The following is a 27,662-nucleotide window of genomic DNA, read 5'->3' as shown; positions in this document are numbered from 1 at the left end:
TATTCCATCAGTTACAATACTTCCCATTACCAATCAGTTTATAAGCGGTAGAGACATTAAACTTAGGTGCAAAGGAAGTAATTTCCAGAAAGGCGCCAAATTGGTAAGTTAGTGAGTGCCCTGGGAGCTGTATTTGATCTGAGCAGCAGTGACTTAGTAAGATTCTCTATGACACCCCACCCACCCGCATGGGTAAATGGGGTAGGGTATATATAACTATTAATTTAACAGGTGTAATAGGCCAGCCTACTATATTTAAAATGTTTCAATGCCTAAGAAATGTTAATTGTGATTTTATGTTGTCTAAGGTAACTTGAGGTAATTTAAGTAATAATAATCATTCTTCTATCTTTTCCGTACAAATCATACCATTTGCTATATAATTTTCTGTGAGTGCTGAACGAGATTACAACATGTCTTTACTGTTAGTCTCACTATAGTATCCTCCACCTACAAAGTTATGATCTTGGCCAATTTTCACAACCTGTTTGCTGGGTTACTGTCCCTTAGCATTCGATGGTCGATAACGTATACATTTTTGCGCGTTATCGCTGTTATCACATCCTTGTAATAACTCTCTGGTATAGATACTTTGGAATTATTGCCCTTGAAATCGAAATCTTTGAACAAAAGTTGGGGAGCAATTATTTTCGAAGCGCTAAACATAAACATAGATATAACATTTCTATAAAGACAAATTCTAGAGCAATTAAGGTGGTAGTGGTTGTATGTTTGGTTATCTGATGCCCTATGTTTCTTTCTTAAAGAGATATCTGTGAAATGTTTGACCATTGAGAAGCTCAAAATCAAAGTACTAAAAAAACGGTCTCCTGTATCGCCTTTTTAGTCTTTAGATTTATTTTAAAATTACACGGGGTACAAATCATGTGTATAAACATTTTCATTCCAGATTGTATTTAAACGGCAATACAGTCCTTTCAAATCTGTTCCTATATCAGAAAGCAGTGCATATAAGTTGAATGTACAGCCAACCAAAGATACAGACGTGACACTTGTGTTGACTATACGTAAAGTAAAATATTCAGACTCCGGTGATTATAAATGCACCGTCAATGATAGTTTTAATGAAGGCAGCGAGACGATAACTGTTCAAGTTGAAGGTATGTTTTACATTGGTTGATATTTGATTATTTTCAGCATAAAAGTTCAATCGTATGCTTCTTTAAAAATCACGCGTACTTATTTAAATACATCCCTTTTAACGCAGTCTTTTTTAGTAGAATCATAAACGAAGCTTATACAGCCTAATCAGGTCAGCCGGGAATCCTCGGTTATTTTCGTAATCTTATATTCAAATATCTCTGTCGCGCTAGTCAATGTTGTTATTTTCTGTTTTCGTTGGTTTTTCAGGTGTGCCAGAAATAAGTAATGATGGAAATGAAGATGTAGAGGGTATTTTTGGTAATCGATTAGAATTGATTTGCTCAGCTAAAAGTTATCCTCCACCACTACACATCAACTGGCTGAATTCTAATGGTAAAACAATAGAAAGTTCGAATGAGTGAGTAGACTGTAAATATATTCGTTTGCAGATACATAGGATCTTCAAAGTTTTTAAATTGTTTTAGGTATATTCTAGATATTATGATGGGATTTTCGAGAAATATTCATTTTTTATGCACGCATTTTCGTGTGGACGTATTATGTCATCGTCCCGTTCAGGCGTCTTTTCGTATGTGTTTGACACTCGACGGGCCATAATTTTATCAAACTTTAACAAACCTTAGAATATTGGTAAGTCCTATCAAAATAAAGCATTCTGAAGATTATAATGCCACCACCAAATTGTAACTGAATTTATCCTTTGTGTTTCTTCAGATGTCTCATCGATGTGAACCAAGAAGACTTCTCTATTCGACACCAAGCAGTATTAATTATGTATTCTCTAACAGAGAATTTACTGGGGAACTACACATGTCAGATTACTAATATTTATGGTACAGCTGAAAGAATATTCAATGTTAGCGGTTAGAATTGTTTGACTTATTGTGCACTTAGGCATTTTGTTATTGATCATCACTTATTATCTATCATACATGTATGATATATATCGGAATTATCATAATTGTTGCCAGTGTTAAATAAAGTTTAATTTATTAATATGTGCAGGGCTGAAATTTCCTTTAACTGGTTACCGGGTTAAAAATTGAAGTTAACGAGTTAATATGAGTTAATTATCAAAGCTCCTGAATCAGGGTCATTTTTGTATTCAACCCATTTCAGATAGTAAACAAAAACTTATTCTTGGTCATTATTTTTATTCTGGACTCCAAATCAAGGATTTTGGTGGCATTTAGACGGGAAACCTTTTTTAAAAAAATCAAATTTGGTGCCTTCGACCTTGATCCATGATTCCGAGTGGGAGACTATGGAGACCAAGTTATTTCGCCCGGAGATGTGCGATCCGGCAGACGTAACTAAAGCGACAGTGGCAACGTGGTCTCTGAATAATATATGTCATGAATTAGGACCTTTCACTGGTCTGTATAACTATTTTCGAGTCGAATATGGGTATATGACGTCACAGAGTGTTAACGCGTTAATTCATTTCTATTAACGCGTTAATCTCATTTCTATTAACGCGTTAATCTCATTTCTATTAACGCGTTAATCTCATTTCTATTAACGCGTTAATCTCATTTCTATTAACGCGTTAATCTCATTTCTATTAACGCGTTAATCTCATTTATACGTTAACTAGTTAATAAGTTAACTGCTCTCAGCCCTGTATATATGTATATACAATCCAACTCTCACTCCGTTAATTAAATATTTAGATTTGAGCAAATATTTTAATCTGAGAATTTTCTTCGTGGCCCTGCTCTCAAACAGATCCTATTATTGTTGTATGCCAATAAAAGTACGTACCCTTTTATGCATCATTTGAAACTCCTGCTGCATACGTGAAAAACTACGAAGACCCATTAGTGTCAAACAAAACAAAATAATGAAAACTTGAAATATTTTTGTTATAGCTAAACCATCTTTAGAAATAATTGAACCAGTGATTGACAGCACAAAATATTTTATTGGCGACAACATCTCTATTAGATGTCGATCTATAAATATTCCTGAAACACCAAAAAAGGTAATATGAATTTCTATCATTATATAACAATAATACATATCCTCTGTCCCCATGTGTATAATGAAGGATTTCCTAGTTTATAATTCCTTATATATCAATTTTAGTATTTAATTGTAGGGATAAGCCAGTCAACACCCCAACACGCCTAGACTTTAAGTACATTATTTAAATCACTTCAGCCCAGAAAGTATTTAAATGCATCAATTCTGACTTACTTTATTGACACATAAACTTTAATTTGGATTCTATTGGTTTCACCCCGCCGTTTTACTCTGAGTTAGACACATATAGTATATAGTAGTAATAAGTATTGACACTTCCTGGGCTACATTTAGACCTTCATGTTGTGTACTTCTTTAAATAGATCAAACTTGGAAAACTTATGTTGTTATATAAGGTCATTGTTTATATATGAAGTACAGGAAACTACAACATCTATGATAGTAAATAATTTCTACACCCTGAGTTTAACACGCCTAGAACTCAGACCTAACGACTCAACACACATCTTGTCTCTATTCCGGCCTCTAAGTCGAGGCGGCTGTGTGGATATGTTCTTCTAAGAACCCCGCATGACGTCTCTATACCAGCCCAAGCCAGATGCTGTGGTTACGCCCTTCTGAGAATACCGAATGATGTCGTTTGCAAACTCTAAGCCGAGGCGGATAATGACACACGCCTCTCTAGGAACGCCGTATATTATGTCTAAAAGAACCTTAATCGCACTCTTTCTTATGAAGAGGATACGTACATGAGTCATAGACTGACCTCCGGGAAGTTTGACAGGTACTTCCTTTATTTGATTGGTCACCTGCACAGAAGCTACCCTAGATTTAAATACAATGTTCTAATATGGGCACCAAGGAGGAAGAGGTGGACGAATGATGTCCAGTTTTCTAAAGATTTGGATTACCAGACTATGACCGATTTTAATCTTCAATGTACGTAATTAGGCCAAATCCTGTTGTCACCCATTTGCAGGTAACGACTTCTATACATGTACATTAAGCAGAACATCTTTCAGAGAACTTAAATAGCCCCTATAGACATATAATGTTACATTATGTCTTCTCGATGCAAGCCAACCCATATTGCTTGAAAGTTTGGTTTTATATACTGCCGGTCGTCTTCATCAGCCACCCTGGTGCAGAAAAAGTTGGAAGTTAAACTCCATTTCATTCATTGATTCATATACTTTGGGGTCCTTAAATGCATAATAGCAGTCCTGTCATATAGAACGTGTTTTTGACTATTGTGATTTAAGTGCACGATCTGGCTTGTTGAGACCTTAATATACAATGAGTCATTTCAAGACCCGGGTTACGTTTGTGTTGAGCTTGTGTTGTAGTGGTGTATAAGTGGTGTTCTTTTTAGTGACTTAACTCGAGTCTCTCGATTTAGCACTAGTGTTTCCACCAGTGTCTAAACTAGTTTAATACCAGTGTTTACACTAATGGAATATACAAAAAAATTATAACACTAGTGTTATTTTTATATGTTACACTTTCGTTTTTGTCTCCTAACGCATTACATTCAATTCTTTGCGTGAGCTGGCCAACTAAAAACACACCAAAAGAAAGATAATTGGGGAAAACTAAGCGCTAGGAAGTTAAGTAACTAGGATCTATGTTGAATTTTTGTTGTCTGATTTGATCATTATTCAGTTGGAATTTCCTGTCTGAAATTTCTCGTAAATCAGCAGGTCTGTATCAACATTTCTTTGTCTTACGTTTTGGCCATATGTGGGTAAAAAATCCTTTTGAGCCTTAACACTAAATCTAAAAGCCATAAAACAAATTCCCTTTTTGCTGTCTGCTGTTTGACACCGGTTTTGTAATAAATGACTTGAAATGAGATTTTTTTAACACCGAGGGGCTAGAGTTATTTTTAACAATATAATATTTTTTATCAAGCTGTTATTATCTAACACATTTTTATGTAATTAAAAATAAAATTGCACAAAGGTCTTTGTTTGATTATTTTATAATGTAAATTTGGTTCTTTAATCGGAAAATTGATATTGAAAATATGGACAAACTGAGGTATTCGGGTATACGTTAGTCTTTGGGTAATACAGATACGACACTGGTGTTCATGTTGTGTAAATATATCCATGTTTAACACAACCTCAACACCACAGACCTTAACTCGGATTGATTTCAAATACAGAGGGGGTCTGAGGTTGAGTTAGCACAGCGTTACACTAGTGCTTCACGATCGTGCACTAGTGTTACACTAGTGTTATTATCTAACACATTTTTATGTAATTAAAAATAAAATTGCACAAAGGTCTTTGTTTGATTATTTTATCATGTAAATTTGGTTCTTTAATCGGAAAATTGATATTGAAAATATGGACAAACTGAGGTATTCGGGTATACGTTAGTCTTTGGGTAATACAGATACGACACTGGTGTTCATGTTGTGTAAATATATCCATGTTTAACACAACCTCAACACCACAGACCTTAACTCGGATTGATTTCAAATACAGAGGGGGTATGAGGTTGAGTTAGCACAGCGTTACACTAGTGCTTCACGGATCTTATTGGTGTTAAACACTATACCACCATAACCCCATATTCCTGAAGCAATGGTCCGAGAAATCCCTCTCTGGCCATTGCTGGATTGACTTCTGACACGTGAGCTTTTGAAGGAGTGTGTGTATTCTTCCCGTTCATTTAAATCTATCCCAAGTACAGCAACGTGGCAGCCCTTCTTTTAATTTGGGGGATCTTCTCTAAAACTTTGGACAGTGATTAAAAGCTACAATTTCATATTTTTAAGTTATATTTTTAAAATTTATTAAAATAAAGCCTTAAAGATACATTATGTAAGATTTAGATAAAGAACTATCCATTCTTGCTACTATTCAAAAAAAGTAGGGGATATTTGATTTTGGGGGCATAATACTAAAATATGCAAATGACTACGAAAAAAGTCACTATAGAACCTAACAGAAGAAACATTTCCAGTTACATGTGACGCCCAAACGCACCAATAGCTACCGCATGGAATGCAGGTGATGCTTGGGATCATCATGGGGGTCCAACCCAAGATTTGCACGACTCTGACTTTGAATGTTACAGTCATTGTGGCATTGGATTCCAGGGTGGAAACATCAGTTGAATTGTTTTAGTGACCAGAAAACAAATTTTGATATGCGTCGGCTTACCCAAAATGAAAGGTTACGTGCCCTTGGCATGCTACAGATCGGCACAACACAGGCGGTTGTGGCGCGGACGATGAATGTTTCTCAGTCTGTCATAAGCAGGCTATGGTCCAGATACCGTGATACACAATCTGTACAGGACAGACCACGCTCAGGTCGACCAAGGGCGACAACTCAAGCCCAGGATCGATTTATCCGTACCTTGGCCTTGAGAAATCGTGTCATCACAGCAAATCAGATCAGCGCTCGTCTTCAAACAGACACTGGTGTGAGAGTGAGTGGCCAGACGATTCGGAATCGACTGCATTGGGGTCACCTTCGCGCCCGACGTCCTCGCGTGATCCCTTGTTTGAGAGATCATCACATTCAGGCAAGACGTCGTTGGTGTAGGGATCGTCAACACTGGGATAATCGACGCTGGAGCAATGTGATGTTTTCAGATGAGTCAAGGTTCACTGTTGATTTTTTGGACAGACGTAGGAGGGTGTGGCGTCGTCGAAACGAGCGCTTCCAAGACGTTAACGTCATCAGACATGATCGATTTGGGGGTGGTTCTGTTATGGTGTGGGGAGGCATCACTGTTGCTGGAAGAACGGCTTTACATGTTGTTGCAGGGCGTGTTACAGGCCAGTACTACCGGGACAACATCTTGGCAGTCCATGTTGTGCCGTTCGCACGACGTCATGGCCGCCGTTTCATCTTCCAGGATGACAACGCAAGATGTCACAGGGCCAGGATCGTTACAGGTTACCTCCAACAACAGAACATCACCACATTACCTTGCCCAGCACTGAGTCCCGACCTCTTCCCCATCGAGCATGTCTGGGACATGCTTGGACAGAGGTTACGTCAACGTCAACAACGTCCTGCCAATGTCCAAGAATTTGCTGCTGCGTTGCAACAGGAATGGGACAATCTGGACCAAAATGACCATAGACGTCTCATTAGGAGTATGCCACGTCGGATCAATGCTTGTTTGGCAAACAGAGGAGGATTTACCCGTTACTGACTTGGTTGTGATGCTGTGGTAACTTTGCTGTTTGACCCGGGTATCATTTTACCCTTATAATGGTCAGTCTGTGCCTTACGTAGTCTAACGATCATTTGGAATAAATCGATGAATGTGAACTTCATTTCATTTTGTCATTTGTTTCTTCGTCAGTTTCATTAGGTGACTTTAATAACACTTAAAAATCAAATATCCCCTAAATCGATGAATGTGAACTTCATTTCATTTTGTCATTTGTTTCTTCGTCAGTTTCATTAGGTGACTTTAATAACACTTAAAAATCAAATATCCCCTACTTTTTTTGAATAGTATATAATAGTTCGAAAGAAGATGATGTAAAATGAATAATTTGAAAATTTCATTCAAATTACTCTATTGCAAGCGAAGATATTAGCCTTTGAAGGTTTGACAGACGTGTGCAATAATTTCAACCACAGTACTGGTTGATCGAAGCTAAGTCTCGGTCCTCCATATTTGATTAAATCAAAGTATCGCTGAACCATTCTAATCTATTTAATATCGGAGAAATCTGATGCCATCGAGAGTTGATTAAGACCTGGATCAGTTAATTAATGTCTAATTAATACTTTAGAAAACATTTCAGGCCTAAAGAAAGACCTGCAATAGGCAGATTTAGCTCTTGCATAATGCATGTTTAAAATAGATGGTATCCATAAACAGTCCTACCTTGTTAAAGAATAATCCTAATAATCCTATAATTCACTATTGCCAGCTGAGAAATTGGCAAAAATATCATTTTCAGCTTCAAATTCAAACGTTTGAACATAGCTATTCCATGGAGGTAATGAGAAAACAAGGGAGGTAATTGTGTTATTATTTCCTGTGTCAGTGATTTTTAAGGATGGGAAATAATGACCATGGTCGTATAATAGTGAGTTGATAACCTATTGAGCAAAAGAAATAGAAATAATTATGTTTTGACTTACTTAGAAAATATGAAATTCTCGCTTTAAGGTATTAAAAACGATGAGAGTATTCTTCGTCTCTATACAGTATTGTTTACATTGTATTTGTGTTGATAGCCTCATTTCTCACACAATTAGTTTTTCTGCAATATTCTGCTATGCACTGGTTAATTGGGCATAATAAAACCGTGAGTAATGACGTAAAGTTAAGTAAACATATTTGGTCCAATTTGGAGCTTTGTTTAAAATGTAACGATATTGTTACGCAGTTATGGCTATTGGTTGTTAATCGGATTATTGACCAGTCATAATTTGGAACAGAAATTTGCTTCCACTAAAGCAGTGTTTAGTGGGATTAGTTCTAATCAAACGAAACACTGCGAGAAGTATGACTTAACCCAGGTTTTAAATTGACCGAATGGGTTAAGGTGGTGTAGTGGTTAACCCCAGTTAGATCAGTGTAGCAGACATTCAACATAGATCTCGGTTACTTAAATTCCCAAAAGCGGTTCGAAGTTTAACTTGGTGGTTATTATAGTCAGTCAGCCCATGTATTTTGGATTGCAAGGAGTACTTGTCATTTATTTACACATGAAGTTATTGATGTTTTGTTTGACATTTTAGACAGATTCATAAATTTACTTAAAAACTTGACATTGCCAAGTTGACAGATGGCAGAAATATGTTTGCAGTATTGTACATTGATGGTTATCTTCAATAGAAGGCTTGATCTGGCTTTAACTCCGTACATGAACGTGATTGATAGTGTGATTGTTAAAATACAACGCCCATGCCATGCTGGAGATGCCTACTGTTTTGGCCAAAGCGGTACATCGTGTAATGCCCTGAATGTTCACTATATCGTGGATCGGAGATGAGTGGCGAGACACATCATAACGGGTATCCCAGGCACTTCACGACAAAACTGCAGCAGTGCTTAACTCAGTTTGTAATGTATTGAAACAGTATGCAACCTAATGATGTAGTATTCGGAGATGCAGTTTATAGAGGACTTTATGGCTAATATATAAGCATCAACCTGACTGGTTAGATTCTGTATGCAATTATAATTTTGTCAAGCTTCCAATTCGTTCGAATCTGCGACATGATGGTGATCACTAGTGTTAAATTAGGACACCACTACATCACAACTTTAACGTAAGCGCAACCCGGGAATTGACCAAACAGGTGAGGTCAAAAGTGGTGTTGGAGTAAATAGTTATGACCTAATGTAACACTAGTGTAAATCTTTTCCTGACTTTTGGCCCCAAACAAAGTGTTACGCCAAAATGGGAGATATTCAACTGTGAATAAAATTACAAGGTAGAGTCTCCAGACAACACTAGTGTTATCCGAAGCAAATTTTTGTATAAAGGGCTTTTCATCTATAATAATATTTGTGACTGTCGTTTGTCTATCTGTTCGTAATTGGCGGCTACACTAGGGCTGTACCGGGCTGAAATTTGGTGCAGTAACATAGATTAAGTGGCGTTGGCCTACCGCTCCCGGTTTCGGAGTGATACGACTATCAATCCGTGCAGCGCCGGGTCATCCGCTAGTATTGAATAATGATATTAGGCGAAAATAAAACAATTTTAATTTTATCAAGATTACATAACACTTTACGTCTTACTTTTGACCTCGATAAAAGTGTTAACCCCTAGGGGGATAGAGGTACAGTCCTATCGGGGCTCATGTTAAAAACAACAGGAAAACTTCCATGAGTTGAGATTAGGGAAACACTAGAGTGACACTAGTGTTTGATTCACTTCACTTGAATTAATTAAGAGCTAAGATATTGTTATAAATTTGGTTGAGGTCAAAACAGTGAGTAAGTGTGAGTATGCCTTTCTTATAGAGTTAAATAAGTTCAGAGCAGAAGTATAATCATTGCCGCCTTACAACGTTGGATCATTTTCAACAGTTAAGTTGCTTTTAAAATTACTGTTTTTGTAGCAAACGCCTTACAACTAAGATATATTTGTACGTTTTCAGGCGGAGAGTATTTTCAACGAAAGACCACATAATCAGGTTTGTCTCAAAATTGAAACTTTTACTTACTCTAATAGATACCTAAAAGATACACCACCAATTTGTTAGCAGTTTCACATTTTTCTCATTAAAATATTCATTTCGTTTTTGTTTTTTCATTTTCGTTATTAACAATGGTTAAAAACGCAATGCTAAATTAAAAGTTTATTTACTGCAACAACTTTTAACAAATGTACATAACAATTGACAAAATCGAGATAATTATTATCTGTGGATATAATTGCATGAACGAATTCACTACAAATGCACAAAGCCGATACCATGAAACAAAGCAAGGGTCAGCTGAAGTCAATATCGGGTATGTCCACCCTGAGCTCTTACACACGCTGTGGGATTGTTTGCCAATGATTTTGGGGTGCCTGTGCCAACTCTCCAACAGTTTGTGGTGGCACGGCTTGTGTTCGAACCCGTCGTCCAAGTTCTTCCCAAAGGGGTTCGATCGGGTTACGAGTAAAGCGTTCATGTTGACGTCGGTAGATACGGTGACGTCCATCAGGAAAACTGAGGTTGAGTCGGGATTCATCCGATAAGATGACATTTCGTCATTGTGTGTTGTGCAGATACCCCTGATTTGCGTCCAATTGCTGTCTGGCAAGTCAATGGCGATGCAAAAGGATTTGACGTTGGTAGGGTCGACGGCAGCGTAACCCAAGAGCAGCCAGGCGCCTTCGGACTGTTTGAGGGCTGATCTGACGTTGCCGTGTTCCAACAGTTCTCCTGGCAGTAGCAGTAGCTGACTGGAACCTGTTGCGCAGATGCTGTAGTCGGATGTGGCGATCATGAGCAGCGGTTGTTACAGTTGGCGCTCCAGGTCGGGTCGATCGGCAACTCTTCCAGTGGCGTGGAAGCGATGTCTGAGGCGAGCAATGGTCGATTGGTAGACATTAAACTGTCTGGCGACGGCTACCTGTAAAGCCCCCTGATCCAGCATGCCAATAGCTCTGTTCCTGTTTTCTTGTGTAAGGCGTGGCATTTTTCCGAAGTGATGGATGTTGAAATTTTGATCTATATTTAAAGGGCCAGAGTGCAGGGAATCCACGTGCAAAACATGTGACATGGGACTGCTTAAAATCGTGAAAAAAGACAAGTGTTGCGTTTGCACGAACAAAGTTCATTTCCGAGAACTGATATTGGGCTCAAACTCGAACTCCACAAATTTCACCTATGTGCCATATGATAGGAAAGCCCAAGAAAACGTTTACCAGAAATATTTCACGAATTAGGCATTGCGTTTTTAATGGCTTTGAGTATATCACGATTTGCACTCCGGCTGGGTGTGAAACAGCTTTATTTAACGTCCGCTTCCACCGAGGTGATGTCGCTGACAGGTAAGGTAACCTAAGACAAGGGTTAAAAATGCAGGTTTAACATCCACTCGGTACCAACTAGATCATTTTGGGACTTAACATAATATCATAATATGGTTTAATTTTATTTCAATAATTCACTTGCGCTTAAGGGGTCTATTAGCAGGGGTCTACTGCGCGTAATTGGTCTATTAGCAGGGGGGGGGGGTAGTGTATAAGGAATAACATATGGGTTGAATAATGTACTATTCCCTTGGGTCGTTATTACGGGCACCATCTTTTAGAAACTCATTATAATGTTAATTTTGTTTTTCAGTTTTTATGGCGATTCACTCCAGATGAAACAAAAGAATCTGTATATCTATCCGTTAGTAAATACAGGGGTAAAATATTTGAGATTTATACAGAATTGCAAACCAGCATTATGATCAGCCATTCAACTCTCACTATCTGGAAGGCTCAGTTTGAATACCAAGGACGATATGTTTGTGCACGAATGATAAATAATAAAGTAGTCAGGGCGTACATAGATATAAAAGTGAAAGGTAGGTAACAGTTTCAAGTCACCAGATGTCTTCAAGACTGGAACAGATCGGGTCGATATCAACCTCCAAACCGTTCACCGTTCGCAAAAAATCGGCATTGCAGGTTGGAATTGTATAACTCCATGCAAAAATATAATGGGTTAATGATGTCGTTCGTTTGTTACTATTTTGAAATTGCCCCGATTTGTTTATAACCCAAAGATCTTGGTTCCTTTCGATATTCGCGCATATCGGATCGTAACTTCTTGAATTATGACCCCTAATTGTACGAAAAATCGCGTTTTTAGCTTGTGGTTCCTCTAGAGGTCACAATTATTATCCGATTTAAAAAAAAACAACGTTCGAATATATCACTGTTACACCATAATGTTGGTTGAGTTTGAATTTCGTAAAAATCGGACCAAAACTGCCTCGTACGCAAATAGTGTAAAAAATATGGTATATCAAGGTTGTGGACCCTATAGAGCCCACAATTTTTATCCGATTTTGATGGAACTTTAAATTTAAGCATATATCACAAAGATCTTGGTTCTTTTTGATAATTGCGCATATCCGAACGTAACTTCATGGATTATGGCCATTGATTGTTCGAAAAATCACATTTTTACTACATTCCATAAAATTGTCGACTTTTGATAACTATTTTTAGTTTTTTACCATAAGAAATAAAAATGACATAAAATGGGGTTTAACGTCCTACTTTTACCATAAGAGTTCCACATTATGTTTGACTTTCCAAAACTTTCTTCTCAGACCCCTTATCTCCCTGTGTGGTACTAAATTCCACAAGATTTTCTACTTGTGTTTTGGCCTGTGGTGTTTTTCACCAAGAGTTCCTTGAGATATTAGAAACACTTAAACACTTATCAAAACTATTTTTAGTTTTTTACCGCAAGGGTTCAGTTTCACATTATATTAGACTTTCAAAAATTTTCTTCTCAAACTTTATATCTCCCTACTTAGAAGTGTCTGTGTTTTATTTTTACCACAAGAGTTCCGAAAAACAGTAAAATGACATTTAAATTACATAGAGTTATTTTCTTTGGCTTAGAACTAATTTTATTCGTGAGATTTTAACCACCATCTTCAAATTGTAGGTGTACCCACAGTTACAACCAATAGCTCTGAGTTGGCTGTTCTCCCAGGGCAAACAGGCCGACTACACTGTAACGTAACAGCAAGACCTGCAGCCGATGATGTTGAATGGTTTATAGATGGTATTCCTGTTCACATTGATCGGTTCGTAAACTCTACAATAGTTATATTTTAGTACATTAAAAGTGCAATATTCTATGTAAGAATGAATCAATCGAGAAACAGCTATATGGTTATACACTTAAGCAAGTATCCCGTAATGTTACTTCAAGTTAGCATTACTTTGTGTTTAATGTCGGTGTTTGCCTTCAGGGTCAAATTAAGGCCCATGCCACCAGGCGGATCCCGTCTAAATCATCTGTGGTTTGTGGTAAGTGTTTATTTCTATATAAACTATAATAATAATAGCTTATGCAACTGTATGGCAGTTTGTAGGGTTTATAATACCATAATTCCTTGATAAGGCATGTCAGAATTGGCTCTAAGCGCATATACTATCCCGTAAGTCGCACTGGGGGATATGACAATTGTCCTATCCAGTTCTATCAACCTCACGCGTCTTGAGAAATATTACTAGTTCGATATATTAGATATCAAATTAACTTCAAAGGCACAACGTTTACCTGGGCCCTGAGGAAATTTTTTGAACACGCGTATACTATTTATGTCCCATAACGCACCATCCAGTCATTTCCAATAATGATATTTACACCATTCTGCATAGATATATATATATATATCGGTTTGCAACTTTTGCTTTCAGACGAAAATATGATATAATTTCGTCCGCGAGTGATATTTACCAAACTTCGACACTTGTAGTAAAAAGGGTAAAAATGCGTGACTACGATGTGCAATATTCGTGTAGAGCTGAAAATGAGATAGGTGCTAAAGGGCTAAATCTTAGACTGAAAGGTAAATCAATATGTTTGAAATTACTTTTAACAACCAATAAATGTTATTCATCACTCGTCTGAATTGTTTTAAATTCCGTACACAAGTTTCGAATTTCTATAACATGTCATGTCTATTCATGTGATACTTCTATAAAGGCTTACGGTGGCGATTTTAAGTTTTGGTTCGAGCAAAGCTGGTATGGGTTGTCTTGGTGGTGATTGGTGAGTCAGTTTTTAGTTATTCGACCTTATAAAGCTGTACATCTAAATACCAGTTCTCGATTTTATTCTGACGATGAAACTTTTTTTTTACCTTTTCATGTCTACTCCATCAACCTTATGTATGTTCTTTGACTAGTGTTCCTCATCTCAAACCTAACAGAGTTGTGTATGGCTGGTTTTGAAATTGACTTTTTTGTGAAGAAAATTGAAAATCTTGTTTTTATTCAATATTGAAGAAAACGAAAGGTGTTAAACACCTTATTAAGCCGCCCGTCCGTCAACACTAGAGGCTGCGATTTTTGACGGATTCTTTTCAAATTTGGCGTTAAGCATTTTGGTCATGAGAGGATACACCCTGTCGACTTTCAGCGTTCAGCGGCTTTTCGTTCCGAAGTTACCCCACCCCACCCCCTTTCCGAAAACCCCGTGGACGCGATAGAGGCTGTAGCTTTAACTGATTCCTTTAGTGGGAAGCATGGTGGCCATTAGAGAGTGAAACCTATCGATTCTCAACATTGTGTGGCTTTCAGTTATAGACTTATCGCCCCTTTGCTTAAATATCAGAATTTTCCTTTCGGGTAAGCTGGTGTCAAGACATCGCTGTTTGAATAGACCAGATGAAGCCGACACAGAGTCAAAACCAACTCGATGCCAACTAATCAATAACTTTAAAATTCATGTTGGTTTATGGTTTGCGTTAGATTATTGTGCGTTGTGCGGTTATAAATTCATTGAATAAATAGCAATAAAACAACACGTTTCTAAAACATCTATTTACAGTATACTTATTTATACTTATTTGTTTTTATATGACGTATAGTTTACTTTTTTCTAATGCATACAGTTGTATATGTCTGTTTAGTGTGGACGTTAAACCCAATTGTGTGGCTTACAGTATACTTGTTTCTAAATTATACAGATGTATATGTTTGGGTTTTTTATTGTGGCTTACAGTGAACTTATGTCTAATTTATACAGTTGTGTATGTTTTTTAAACGGCCACATGTTCATGTGTCCGGACGTCCGTTCACATTTTGTTTGTGGACACTCTACAGGTTACAATTTTTACCAAATTTTGACGAAATTTGAAATATAGACCTATTTCCCAAAGATCCCAGTTCCTTACGATATTAACATGTATCGAACCATAACTTCATAGATTTTAGCTTGTGGACATTCTAGATGTCACACCCTGTATCCGATTTTGGTGACATTAGAACTACAAATGTATGTTAATAACCTACAGATCTTGACTCCTTTCGATATTGGCGCATATTGTACCGTAACTTCCTGGATTCTACAAAATAATCGCGTTTTTAGCTTTTGGACCTTTTAGAGGTAACAATTTTTATTCGATTTTAAAAACCGTTTAAATATAACCGTTCGTATTTCGTGAAAATCGGACGGAGACTGTCTGATGGATTTGCAGCTCCCCTTTAAGCAGATAGTATAATATCAAGGTTGTGGGCTCTCTAGAAATCACAATTTTTATCCGATTTGGATGAAACTTAAGACATGTTTATATCCCCAAAATCATGGTTTATTTCGATATTGCTGCATGTCGGGCCGTCACATCAAGGATTATGGCCCCTGATTGTGTGAACATCGCTTTTTAGCTTGTTCTCTGTCCATCTCTTGCAAAATGTGGGCGTATCTTGCATGGCAACCGCTTGTTATATTTTTGTGATATGGCTTACAGCATACTTAGTTCTAATATTGTTACAGCTGTATATGTTTGTTTCCTATATGACCTACAGATGTGAATGAATGTGAAACTGGTCATCATAATTGTACTAAAGAGGGTTTTATATGTAGAGATATCATTGGTTCTTTTGCTTGTGATTGTAAACATGGCTATGTTCAAGACAGGGGTACTTGTATAGGTAATGTTATTCAATTAATATAGGATTGTAAATATATAGTCATAGATAGGAAAATATATTTACCGGTTAAATATATATTACATAACTCATTTTATAATGAGTTGATGACAGTTACGATGGCCGGATAATGTGATAGAACTCTCTGTATCCGCCCGATACCAAGGCTAGAAACACTTACTTGTTGACTCTCTTTTTTCGATTAGTTAATTAATTTATTGTGAACTTATGAGCCTTAAATTTTAGTTTTTTGGGGCTTTAGAAATCTGCTTTCGGGTAAAAATTCGACCTGTTGGTGGAATAATTGTACTGGACGATATCTTTAAGAAAAAATTTGATTAATACTATACATTTTCTACAAATTCCACGACGCATGAAATAGATGCACAACTTTCAATTATATTTTCAGTATTAAGTAACAAAGCTGCGGAGAGTTTTGCAGTAATTGTTGGAGTCAGTATTGGTGTAACAGTTGTGGCGGTGATAGTTATTGTTGTTTTAGTTTGCTTTTTTCGTAAGAAGGTAAAAATCCCCCGTCTTCATTTCGTGTAACTTTTATGGTTCTGATCTTCTATGTCACATAAGATCTAATATATAATCCGAAGTGTTGTTCAGACTGCTTACATATACTGTGGTAAGCATAAATAGTTTAGTGAACAATGTCAGAGTGAGATTGAAACAGCTCTGGTTTTATTATTCTTTATAAGACACAAGTCTGGACACAATAATAAAACATAGTTCGGTAAGTCATGGTATATTAAACGAAGAAAATCGAATATCTGATCGAAAAACCTATCAAAATTTAATTGGATTGTTTAACCAACCCTAAAGATTTATGTGAACAGTAACAAAGTACGGAAGACTATTTCGGTCATTTAAATATACTTTATGCAACAGCTAAATCTGCCTATTGCAGGACTTTCTTTAGGCCTGAAATGTTATATAAACTATTAATTAGACATGAATTAAATTATCCAAACCATAAACAACTCTCGATGTCATCTTATGTGTCGGATTATCACTGGATTTGAATCCGATCTGCTGCTTAAATGGATAATCGAGACTATGTTTTTCATCTTACCGACTTTAGTAATGATGATCGTGGCTAGGCTTAAAATTCAAAATCAAAAATAAATATTCTGATTATCTTGTAATAAACAATAAATTGAAATATGGAAATCATTATGTTATTTTTTCGGAAATTTCTTGCAGAGAAAACAAGACACAACAGAACCATTAAACACGCATATGGTAGCTAGATATAACATAAGTAATAATTCTAATATGACAACACATGAGGTAAGTTCCATTGGTATTTTCTTGTGTATAGAAACTTATATTGTATGTGTTAACTTTGGGGAAGCGAAGCATGTTGACATACTATCCTGTATGTCTTCAGAAATAACTAATGATCTTTGTTGCCACCATACACCATGGGATTGACGGGCACCACAGACATTTGTGAATTCAAGAAAAATGTACTAAACAGCAAAAAAAAAAACGTCAGTACGATTTCAAAATCAGAGAGGCACTTTAATCAAATCATTCTAGAAAACGACTTGCTAAATGAATCAAAGCAATTTTTTGTGAACAGTATGTTGACACATTAATGATTAATTCATCACAATTCCAAGACATTACGGGAAGTTTTAGAGTCTGTACACAGTCTATACATCAGTATCTGGTGTGTCCCCCGCGGGTGTCAATAACAGCAGCGCAGCGTCTGTACATGGAATGGACCAGACGATTGATGAACGCCATTGGCACCTGGAACCACACTCTCAGAAAAGCCTGGCGCAATCCATCGGTTGTATTTGGTCTCGGTACGACCTTATTAAGTCTTCTCTGAATTTCATCCCAAAGATATTCAATCGGGTTTAAGTCCGGACTAAGGGCTGGCCAGTGCATAACGTTGACTTCGTTCTGCTGTAGAATGTCCCAAGTAACTCTGGCGGTGTGGGCACGGGCCTTGTCACGCTGGAAAACGTTGTTTCGATGACGTGCGAAATGTGGTATGACGTGGAGTCTGAGAGCTTGATCGATGTAGCGCACTGGACCAAGATTTTCGAACACCACAGGACCCACTATCTGGTTCAAGCCAATTCCACCCCAAACCATTATGCTTGGACCTCCCCATGAGTCTCGTTCCATGACACATTGGTCAGAATAACGCTGGCCACGTCGACGCCATATTCTGGCCCTGCCATCTGCAGTTGATACGCAATACCGACTCTCATCTGTGAACAGAACGGTTCTTCGTTGCCTGTGTCGCCAGTTCTGATGTTTTTGGGCAAACTGTAGGCGTTCACGTCGATGGCGAGGGGTGAGGATCGGTCCACGGTGATGTCTACGGCAATGGATGTTCTCTGTGGTGAGACGTCGGCGCACTGTATCGGTACTGATGGGTCTTCCGTGTGTTCCCACTGTCTGACGTGCAGTCTCAGATGCCTGTGTGGAGGGATTCTGCACGTGCTGTCGCACAACATGGCGGTCTTGTCGCCTTGTGGTAACCCTTGGTCTACCAGTTCGGGGGCGATCATCTGTGGTGTTGGTGACCCGAAAGCGTTGCTGAAGCCTGTAGATGGTCCGAACATTGACCTGGAAGTGATTGGCAACGGCTTGGGCAGTGTGGCCAACGTCGAGTCTTCGAAGCGCCTGGTTCCTCTGAGCTGTCGTGAGTCGTGGCATGCTGCTGACGTTGTAGTGTGAATGATTCAACTAGGTATGGGGGTGCATTTTATAGGGCTGATCCCGGTGAACAGCACGTGCAGCATGCGTTACATGGAAATCATGGAGAACACATTACCATCTCAGAAGTCCGGTTGCGTTTTTGAGAACATATCCTGGGTTCAATTCTGTGTTTGGGAAGGACTCTTATTGCTCAGGTAAAGTTGGAGATGTGGTCACAAATAAACAATGAAAACATTTGGTAAGTTTTATGCAATGCGTCTATTCAGAGTAACATACTAACATTACGTTTCTTTTGCTGCTTAGTATATATTGATATAATGTGCATAGATAAATAGGGTTTCAATTAGAGAGAGCTTTCTTTTTAACAAATCCGTTATTATCATCTTCACATTGTCAGTGGTATAGAACTAAACCCTAACATCTTATAACTTGACTCTACTGAATTGATTACTGGTATTCATAGGCATGACATGTAAGTCAAGGTATTGGACATGTTGGAAAGCTTAACAATATGTATGAATGTAAGATTTTACATAGATTCAAATTTTTCAGCCTAGTGAAAAGCTTCAAATAGATACGGACTTATTTCCACGAAGCCGCTTAAAATTTTTGAATAATCTGGGAGAAGGTAAATTTGGAAAAGTTTTAAAGGCAGAGGCACTAAGTATTTCTAAAAGTGGCATGTGGGAGACAGTTGCAGTGAAAATGTGGAAAGGTTAAAGACTTTATATAGTTTCATTCCGTTTTTTTTCTTTTATCTTGCCATGCACTTGGCAATCTTGGCCCATGATTAACAATACTCTTGATGAGCAAATACAATACACACCACAGTTTTCAAAGGTGGTATCTTATTGTTTTCTTTAAAATGGGGTTTACTGTCCAATCGACACAAACTAAGTCATTTCGGGACAAACACTATGGTTCAATTCTATTTCATTAATTCGCTTGCGCGAAGGGGTCTTTGGCAATGGGAGGAAACCGTAAGATACGGGGAAAATCCACGATGTTAGACAGGCGATCATACAATTTGTCACGCTCAAGCGAGTAATCGAAACCACGCCACTTGACTCAATGACAAAGCATTGAGCCACCCAACCCCCACAACATTTGACAAACTCTGCAGACAATATAAATTAGGCAGTGCTACCTGTAAGTTTTAGGTAAAATATTTTGATTGTCTAAGTCGGGATTAATCTACGGTTGAACTTTCGATTTTGTGGACTGAGCCGTGAAAATTAAATAGTGTTCGAAAAAAATATGCAAATCACCATCGGCGGTTTTAAGTGATTTTAATTATTTTGATATTATGGTTTTGTTTTGGTGCAAAAGAACAAGACCTTTCAAACTATCATTCAAATTTCAAATTTTCATTTATGAAATATTTTCCTAACCCACGTTATTTAGATAATATCATGAAATGTTTTTGAAAAAGTGACTAGAAATAGCTAATTCGGATTCTGTTTAGCTTCAACTAATAGATAAATCAAATTGATTTTACAGGACGCATTTTTGGACGCTATAATTGGATAATCAGATAGTGCTGAATTTTCAGAAAATGTTCACTGACACTGGTTCACAATGCTCAATAAGAATTTTTAATTTGAAAAAAAATGCTTAATAAAAAAAATACATATTTTCCTTTATTTTTAACTCTTGCATCAGATTCTTCTACAGATGGAGAAAAGGAAGACTTTTACAATGAATTAATGATTGTAAAAAAAATCCCAGCACATCACAATGTTGTTAGTTTTCTTGGGCGAACTCCCGCTGAAGGTAAGTATTCGTTACTTGTCACAAAAATATAAAAGAACGTCACAGTACTGCCAAAATCAAACCTCTGTATGCACAATCTTCATTGCCGGTGTATGTTTCATTTTAATTGTCAAGTTTTTCCTGACTTCTTTATTCTAATTTAAATGAAATAAAATGCTCCGACTTGGCTAATGAAGACGAGCATACGCAGCCGCAATATGAAGCTGTGTGAAAAATTTCATAGAAAAAATGTCACGGTCTAAAATTTACCGAATACGAGTTGCCGTTTACCTCCGTATAGTCCGATTTATTTCGTTATTACTATCCCCTTCTAGGCGGTAATAATATCGGAAACGGTGGAAAGTGAATAGTCTCAACAACAACCAAAGAGACCAACAACAACCAAAGAGACTATGTACTCACATTGTACAACATACAATAATTTGAACAGGTACGCCTAGTTTCTAAACACTAAAGGCGTGGTTTCGATTCGCCGGTTGTACGTGAGAAGGAGTAGGGTCGCCTGGCCAACCTCGTGGGTTTTCTCCGGGTCCTACGGTTTCCTCCCACTGCTAAAGAACCCTACGCGCAAGCGAAATATTGAAATAAAATTGAACCATGTGTTAGTCCCGAAATGACCTACACAGATTTCAAGTGGACTTGAAAAAATCCAGAATATGGATATAAGCGCACTTTAAATCATCGTGATTGCCTAGTCGTTTAATTCGGCGAGATTCAAAACTTTTAATAAAGTATCCATTTTGAAATCATTTTTCTTGGGCTACTCGTTTAAGGTCGTGGGCTTATTACAGGTCTCGCCTCGGCATTCTTGTTTGGAACTACTGAATGGTTACCGTAGAAACATTAGCATCTCTCTATCTATGCCAAGCTATGACACACTTTTGAAAAAATGAAATATATCATTTTCTACGGACATCAAAGTGTGTGTACTTCGGGTAGTTAGCCGATTCATAAGTATCTTCACTCATAAAGATATGTCTATTATAGGTCGTTCTGACATGAGATAAACTCTCCCACTCTCCATCAGGAGAGGTAACTGGCTTTTGGGTTCAAACTACTCTCTTCCAGTGAAAATGTTATTTGTCAAAATATTCATATTCAAGTATTTTTTTAATCTTGTTCATTTAAACGGGGAACGAATATTGTGCATATGAAGGTGTGATTTTGAACGTGCTGCAATTTTTGTTTTGGATTATTTGAAAAGTCTCGAACTCAATATTTTCCATAATATTCGCAATTAAAAACACGAATTGAATATTGATCAATTTCAATCAATATTGATCAATTTCAATCAATATTGATCAATTTCAATCAATATTGATCAATTTCAATCAATATTGATCATTTTCAATCAATATTGATCAATTGCAATCAATATTGATGTTGTTATCTTGCCGCGAAACTATATGATCCTAATATCCAATATTTAAAACACAATCAAAATTTTATAATCAATACACGAGTCGTGTACCCTATGGTTTCGGTTGTCATTTTGTAATGAACAAATAAAAACCGACCCTACAACACAATGTGGAAGTAATTAGTAAAGGGCAATTCACAAACGACAAAATAATAATTTATAAAACGTGTAGAATGCAGTAAGTAGGCGTAAACGACTTCCGTTCAATTTGAACTGTTCACGTATTTCATCGAACATAATTGATTAGAAATTACAATATATTTATCAAAAATTGAATATAAATCACTTTGCATACATTCATATTACATTAATATGTGCTTTTAGAACCATTTTTGTCTATGTCCTATAAAATTTTCTGTTATAATCTACATGTATTAGTTTATTTTGGGGTTTATTTGTTTTGTTTATTTTATTTTTTTTAAATTTAAAGGTTCAAATTCTGCTTTGATGATAATGGAGTATGTACCAGGGGGTGACTTATTGACATATTTAAGAAAACTGAGAACTCCAAAACAAGTAAACACCCCGTCTACAGAGCCATCGATACATTCTCAACTTTCCCCGAAAGAGTTATTGCGGTTCAGTCATCAAATAGCTAAAGGAATGGTACACATAGCATCATTACACGTGAGTATTATTGTATCGACAAACTCAGTAAACGTATTGACAATCAATGTTAAATGGGGCTATGGGTAAATCGTGTTAACTTTCTGCAGGGGAGTGCTCATTATGCACTTGAAGTCTTTGCCGCCCCCAAAAAATAACTGAATAGAAAAAGACTTACCAGGTAGAATAATCAGTTTGGTGATGGTGCGAAGCAGCTACTGCCAATAAAATTATCTCTATTCAGTACAAGACAGCTGAAATGACGATTCATATTTGTTTCATCTAAAGCATGCAGGCAATGTGTTTTTGATATAAGGATATGACTACCCATTAATTAAGGGATGTGTTAATACTTTGTAGACATTCCGGAGAAAGTCGAACAACAGCGTTCGAGCTGTATGCCCGTCCAATTCCGGATCCGTTTATTCCCAATTAAGTCTCTATAAAATCATACAGATGCAATGATAAATCAGTTAATATCACCAATTTACCTCTGTATACATTTCCTAATGCTATATATCATTATGTATCATAATTTCAAGGAATTGCGGATTTATAAAAATGTAGGCGCCCTAGTAAACCCTCTGCACCATCCCTCTGATACGCTCTTCTTCTGAAATGGACTAAACAATCGAACAAACAAAATGATAGTGGCGGCTATCGTGCACCCGACAGGATACATATACGGTTCCTATCTTTAGAAACAACTGCTACAATACATTTAGGGAAGACACCTTTGTTTTATTTATATATGTATCCATTCTTTCCCCTTTACCATTCTGTTTTGTTGTTGCCACAAAGATGGGAGAACTGTCGCAAAAAAAATCATAAAGTTATTTATGTCGAAATAAATGACTTTATAATAGATAAATCCCATCTATTTTATGATCAATCCATCAGATTGAGATGACATGATGTTAGGTGATCCAACAAGTTAATCATTAATTCGGATTCTTTAATGTCGTCTTGTTCAGATTTTAAACGCCAAAATAGGTTTTTATGTATATTTTATTAATGATAAAACTTGTAATGTAATTATTTTGTAAGACGAAGACTCGTTTATTTGACATTAAATTTCACAATAAAGACACAAATATTAATAGATTATATTATAAATAGAGAATATATGTTTATAAATTTGTGATTAAAGGTTTTTGTTTCCATAATATTAGATAGTAAATTTTGATTCGTGACTAATGACAAAATATGTTTTATTAAATATAGACTGCGCATGTTTTGCTCTGCATTGACGTAACCAATGTCAAACTACGTTTATACTACAGGGTAGAGTTTATGCTACATTTTGAAATACAAAATGCAAATTCTAATTGCAATATTTAAGAAATACGTCATATAAATTAACATGATAATATATAAGTAAATTACTAACTGTACGTAAGAAGTTACATGCGTTGAAGTAAGCATATTAGCACATGCATTACTTGGTTAAGAGTTGGAATGATGTTAGAATTCGGCTCTATGAACTTATACATTCCTGGCAACATTGTCGCCGATTTGAACGCAATCTAGCGCATGAAAACGGTCTGTTTAATTAGGTAAATCAATATCATAACAATTAAACAAAGGCAGTCTATTTAAGCAGGTGAACGTTAGCAATCGTATAAAAACGGTCTACGGAATCAAGTGAACAATAAGAATCATATCAAAACTGTCTATTTTATCACGTGAACAATAAGAATCATATCAAAACGGTCTATTTTATCAGGCAATCATATAAAAATGGTATGTTGTGAACAGTAACAATCATATAAAAACAGTCTATTTTATCAAGTAAGCAATAACAATCATATCAAAAAGGTCTTTTTTATCAAGTGAACAATAACAGTCATATCAAAACGGTCTATTTGATCAGTCAGTCGAATAAATGTTCGTATGGAATGAACATATCTATGTCAATGTTGATGGAATTTGTATTGTCGCAACAAATGGTGTCAACATAATATAATAATATGTGTTCATAAAATGTTTCCCACTTGTTAACTCCTTTTTGTGGCTTTTAGCTATTATGGATTCCTAACTTAATGTCATTATAAAAATGTCTATGTAAAGTTTAATATTTCAGATTGTTCATCGCGACGTGGCTGCTAGAAATATTTTAATCGGAGAAAATAATATTTGTAAAATATCAGATTTCGGTCTAGCTAGGGAAACAGAAGGCACTGACGAATATGAAAGATGTACAAAGGTATGAATAAACTTTGATATAAAGTAATCGAAGAAGTTTCGGCTTATAGTCACGTTGCAGGTATTGTTCTTATTATACCAAGTCATAGTTCGCAACACTGTGCCTCTCGTTCTGTTATATCACATTAAAAACCCTGTCGAACTTTTCGTAACTAAATTAGAGAAATTTATTCGCTGAAGACTACTAAATTTTAATTTGTTTCTTTGTTGTTTTTTGACGGTTTTCGTTTTTTGGTTTGTTTTTTCGGGGGGTTTTTTTGGGAAAAATATTTCATTTTTTTTCTGGTTTTCACAGGGTCCGTTACCTATACGTTGGATGTCAATCGAATCTCTGAGAGATAATCTACACACGATTAAATCAGATGTATGGTCCTATGGTGTATGTTTGTGGGAAATTGCTACTCTAGGTAAGATTAATAAGGAGAAGCTGTTATTCTGGGTAAGAGGAAGCCACGGTGACTCAGTGCGTAAGATACAGGCTCACTAACCAGATTTTGGGTCGGAATCCCTCTGTTGGTCGAGATAGTACCTTAAGATTTGTAACTGGTGCAAGGAACAGGTGTCGAGTCGTTCGAATGCGACGAAATAGCCAGATCCACCCGTCTACTGGTTGGTGCGCAGTAAAGAACCTCAACGGTTGGGTTTTGATAAAGAGTAGGCGGAAATACCGCTGTCGAAACATATATTTTCTCATCAGCACCACGCATGAGTTATATGGGTCTTGTTTAACCCGGTTGGTGCAGAAAAGTTAAACCTCATTTCATATTTCTATTTCTAGATTGTTACAATGCTATCTAAATTTATGTTATTTGTTAGGTAATATAGATAACATGTTAGTTCTCAGTACCGTACTTTACCGTATTTATTCTATTGTTGCCAATTATCACTAAAAAACAGATATAATCGTTATCGTTTGTTAACCTAGAATTTCTTTTGTCGCGCTGACTTATTTGTCAAGACGACACTATTCGTAACCTTAAAATAGAACCGAAAGATAACTGGAGGGTACACTTAATTGTCAGTAGTTTATAGGCACAGGTTTGGGCGATATGATAAAAGACATCATTGTCAAAATTTAAAATTAAGCCAAGTCGACATTCCTCTAGACGAACGTAATAATTACATATAGCACTCTGCTTAAATTCTGTTTCAGTAAGTATGTGTCCACTATAGTGTTTATTTATTTGGTCTATTTGTATTATTATTTGTTTAGATAATTTCCAGGTAAAATTATATATAAACTGTGCTTTTAAATAAAATATGATACCAAATGATTCAATATTACCGAAGAAAAATATTTGATTGCAAATTACTCTATGTACATTTTGCAGCGTCTCCAATTTTATAAGATAAGTACTCGTTCATTAAACAGAGACACATACGACTCTTTCATCGTTTCTCATTTTAGGAGCCAGTCCATATCCTGGCAAATCTGCTAAAATGGCCATGGAGTCAATTCTAACTGGTGACCGTTTAGAATGTCCAACACATTGTAAGAAAGAAGTGTAAGTAACCTAGGTTAGCCAGAAATACACATACCTTCAATATTTAATCTACAATTGTCCTTTTCTATGTACTTCTCCCGACAAGTAGAAGTTATTTTGTTGAAATCTTAAATTTTAATGTTCTTCACGGTCCATGCTGCAGGTAACTGCATGGCTACGTAAATAGTATTGATAAAATTCACATGGTTTCAAAAGCTACCTTTGTATTGGTTTCAGGTATGACATTATGGGAAGTTGTTGGGCAGATGACGCGACATGTCGCCCATCATTTGAAGATCTAATGTTCAAGTTAGAAGGTTTATTAGAAGACGAGGGAGAATATATGATGCTCGATAATTTTGATGAACAGGTGTATTCTGTAATCGACGATGTGCGTCATGAAGAAAGACTGTAATCTGTTTGGAACATTTTAATCAGTGGGAATAGTAATACTTGTTTAGTTCTCATATTCCAGAATAAAAAGATTAAATTCGCGAATAAATACAAAGTCTGTTTCTTCTGACAACCTGTGCTACATGATGTATGAATGCGTTTTTCTTTATTTATGTAGCTTTGTAATACATGTTTTTAATGTATGTAGTTTTGTAATGTTTTAATGTATGTAGTTTGGAATGTTTTAATGTATGTAGTTTTTTCTAAAGTTTTAATGTATTTGGTTTTGTAATGTTTTAATATAGTAATTTATAATGTATACATGAAAAAATTGAAATGAAATGGGGTTTAACGTCCTACTGTTCTGCTCCTAACCTGGGCTAATGAAGACGGGCATACGCCATACAGTGTGCTATGAGGGAAATTTTGCCCGGGCAGCGGCACTATCGCCTACTCTTATATCGAATTCCAACTGCCAAGGGATCTTTTACGTGCATTCCAATGTATACACGGGACCTCGGTTTTTCGTCTCATCCGAGGGACTAGACAGCTGTCCTTGCCAGGCCCTCCGTCCTGCATCACTGACAAGGGGGAACCACGCCGGAAAATCTGGATGAACTTTCTCGGCCAATACAGGGATCGAACACCCGACCTCCAGGATAGCGAGCCAGCGCCTTACCCACTTAGCCACTTGATCCGCATGTATACATGAAATATAAACCCAATCAGTTAAAAGACGTGAAAGATTAGTGAGATATCAATTCGGATATTCGTCAATTGCTACTTTAACTAAAATTAAATAAATAAATATATACAAAGATACACTATAATAAAATTACGGACCTTTAGTAGTGTCGGATTTTACATTGTAATAATC

General features: G+C 36.6%; 1 protein-coding gene across 1 annotated transcript; it reads left to right on the top strand.

The window, feature by feature from the left end:
• LOC126831134 (fibroblast growth factor receptor 2) lies at positions 1-27,044 on the top strand. The gene is made up of 19 exons (XM_050561797.2): positions 1-103; positions 911-1,121; positions 1,372-1,522; positions 1,840-1,988; positions 2,997-3,109; positions 10,212-10,247; positions 11,892-12,120; positions 13,218-13,359; positions 13,979-14,130; positions 16,091-16,216; positions 16,623-16,735; positions 17,426-17,512; positions 19,457-19,619; positions 20,567-20,677; positions 22,528-22,724; positions 24,787-24,909; positions 25,204-25,315; positions 26,317-26,413; positions 26,630-27,044. The coding sequence occupies exons 4-19, from the start codon at positions 1,898-1,900 to the stop codon at positions 26,805-26,807; spliced, it is 2,070 nt and encodes a 689-aa protein (XP_050417754.2). The 5' UTR covers positions 1-103; positions 911-1,121; positions 1,372-1,522; positions 1,840-1,897; the 3' UTR covers positions 26,808-27,044.
• The last annotated feature ends 618 nt before the right edge of the window (positions 27,045-27,662 follow it).

This window comes from Patella vulgata, chromosome 8 (genome assembly GCF_932274485.2).
Source record: "Patella vulgata chromosome 8, xgPatVulg1.2, whole genome shotgun sequence".
NCBI classification, from domain to species: Eukaryota; Metazoa; Mollusca; class Gastropoda; family Patellidae; genus Patella; species Patella vulgata.
This window is presented reverse-complemented; position numbering and strand designations above follow the sequence as displayed.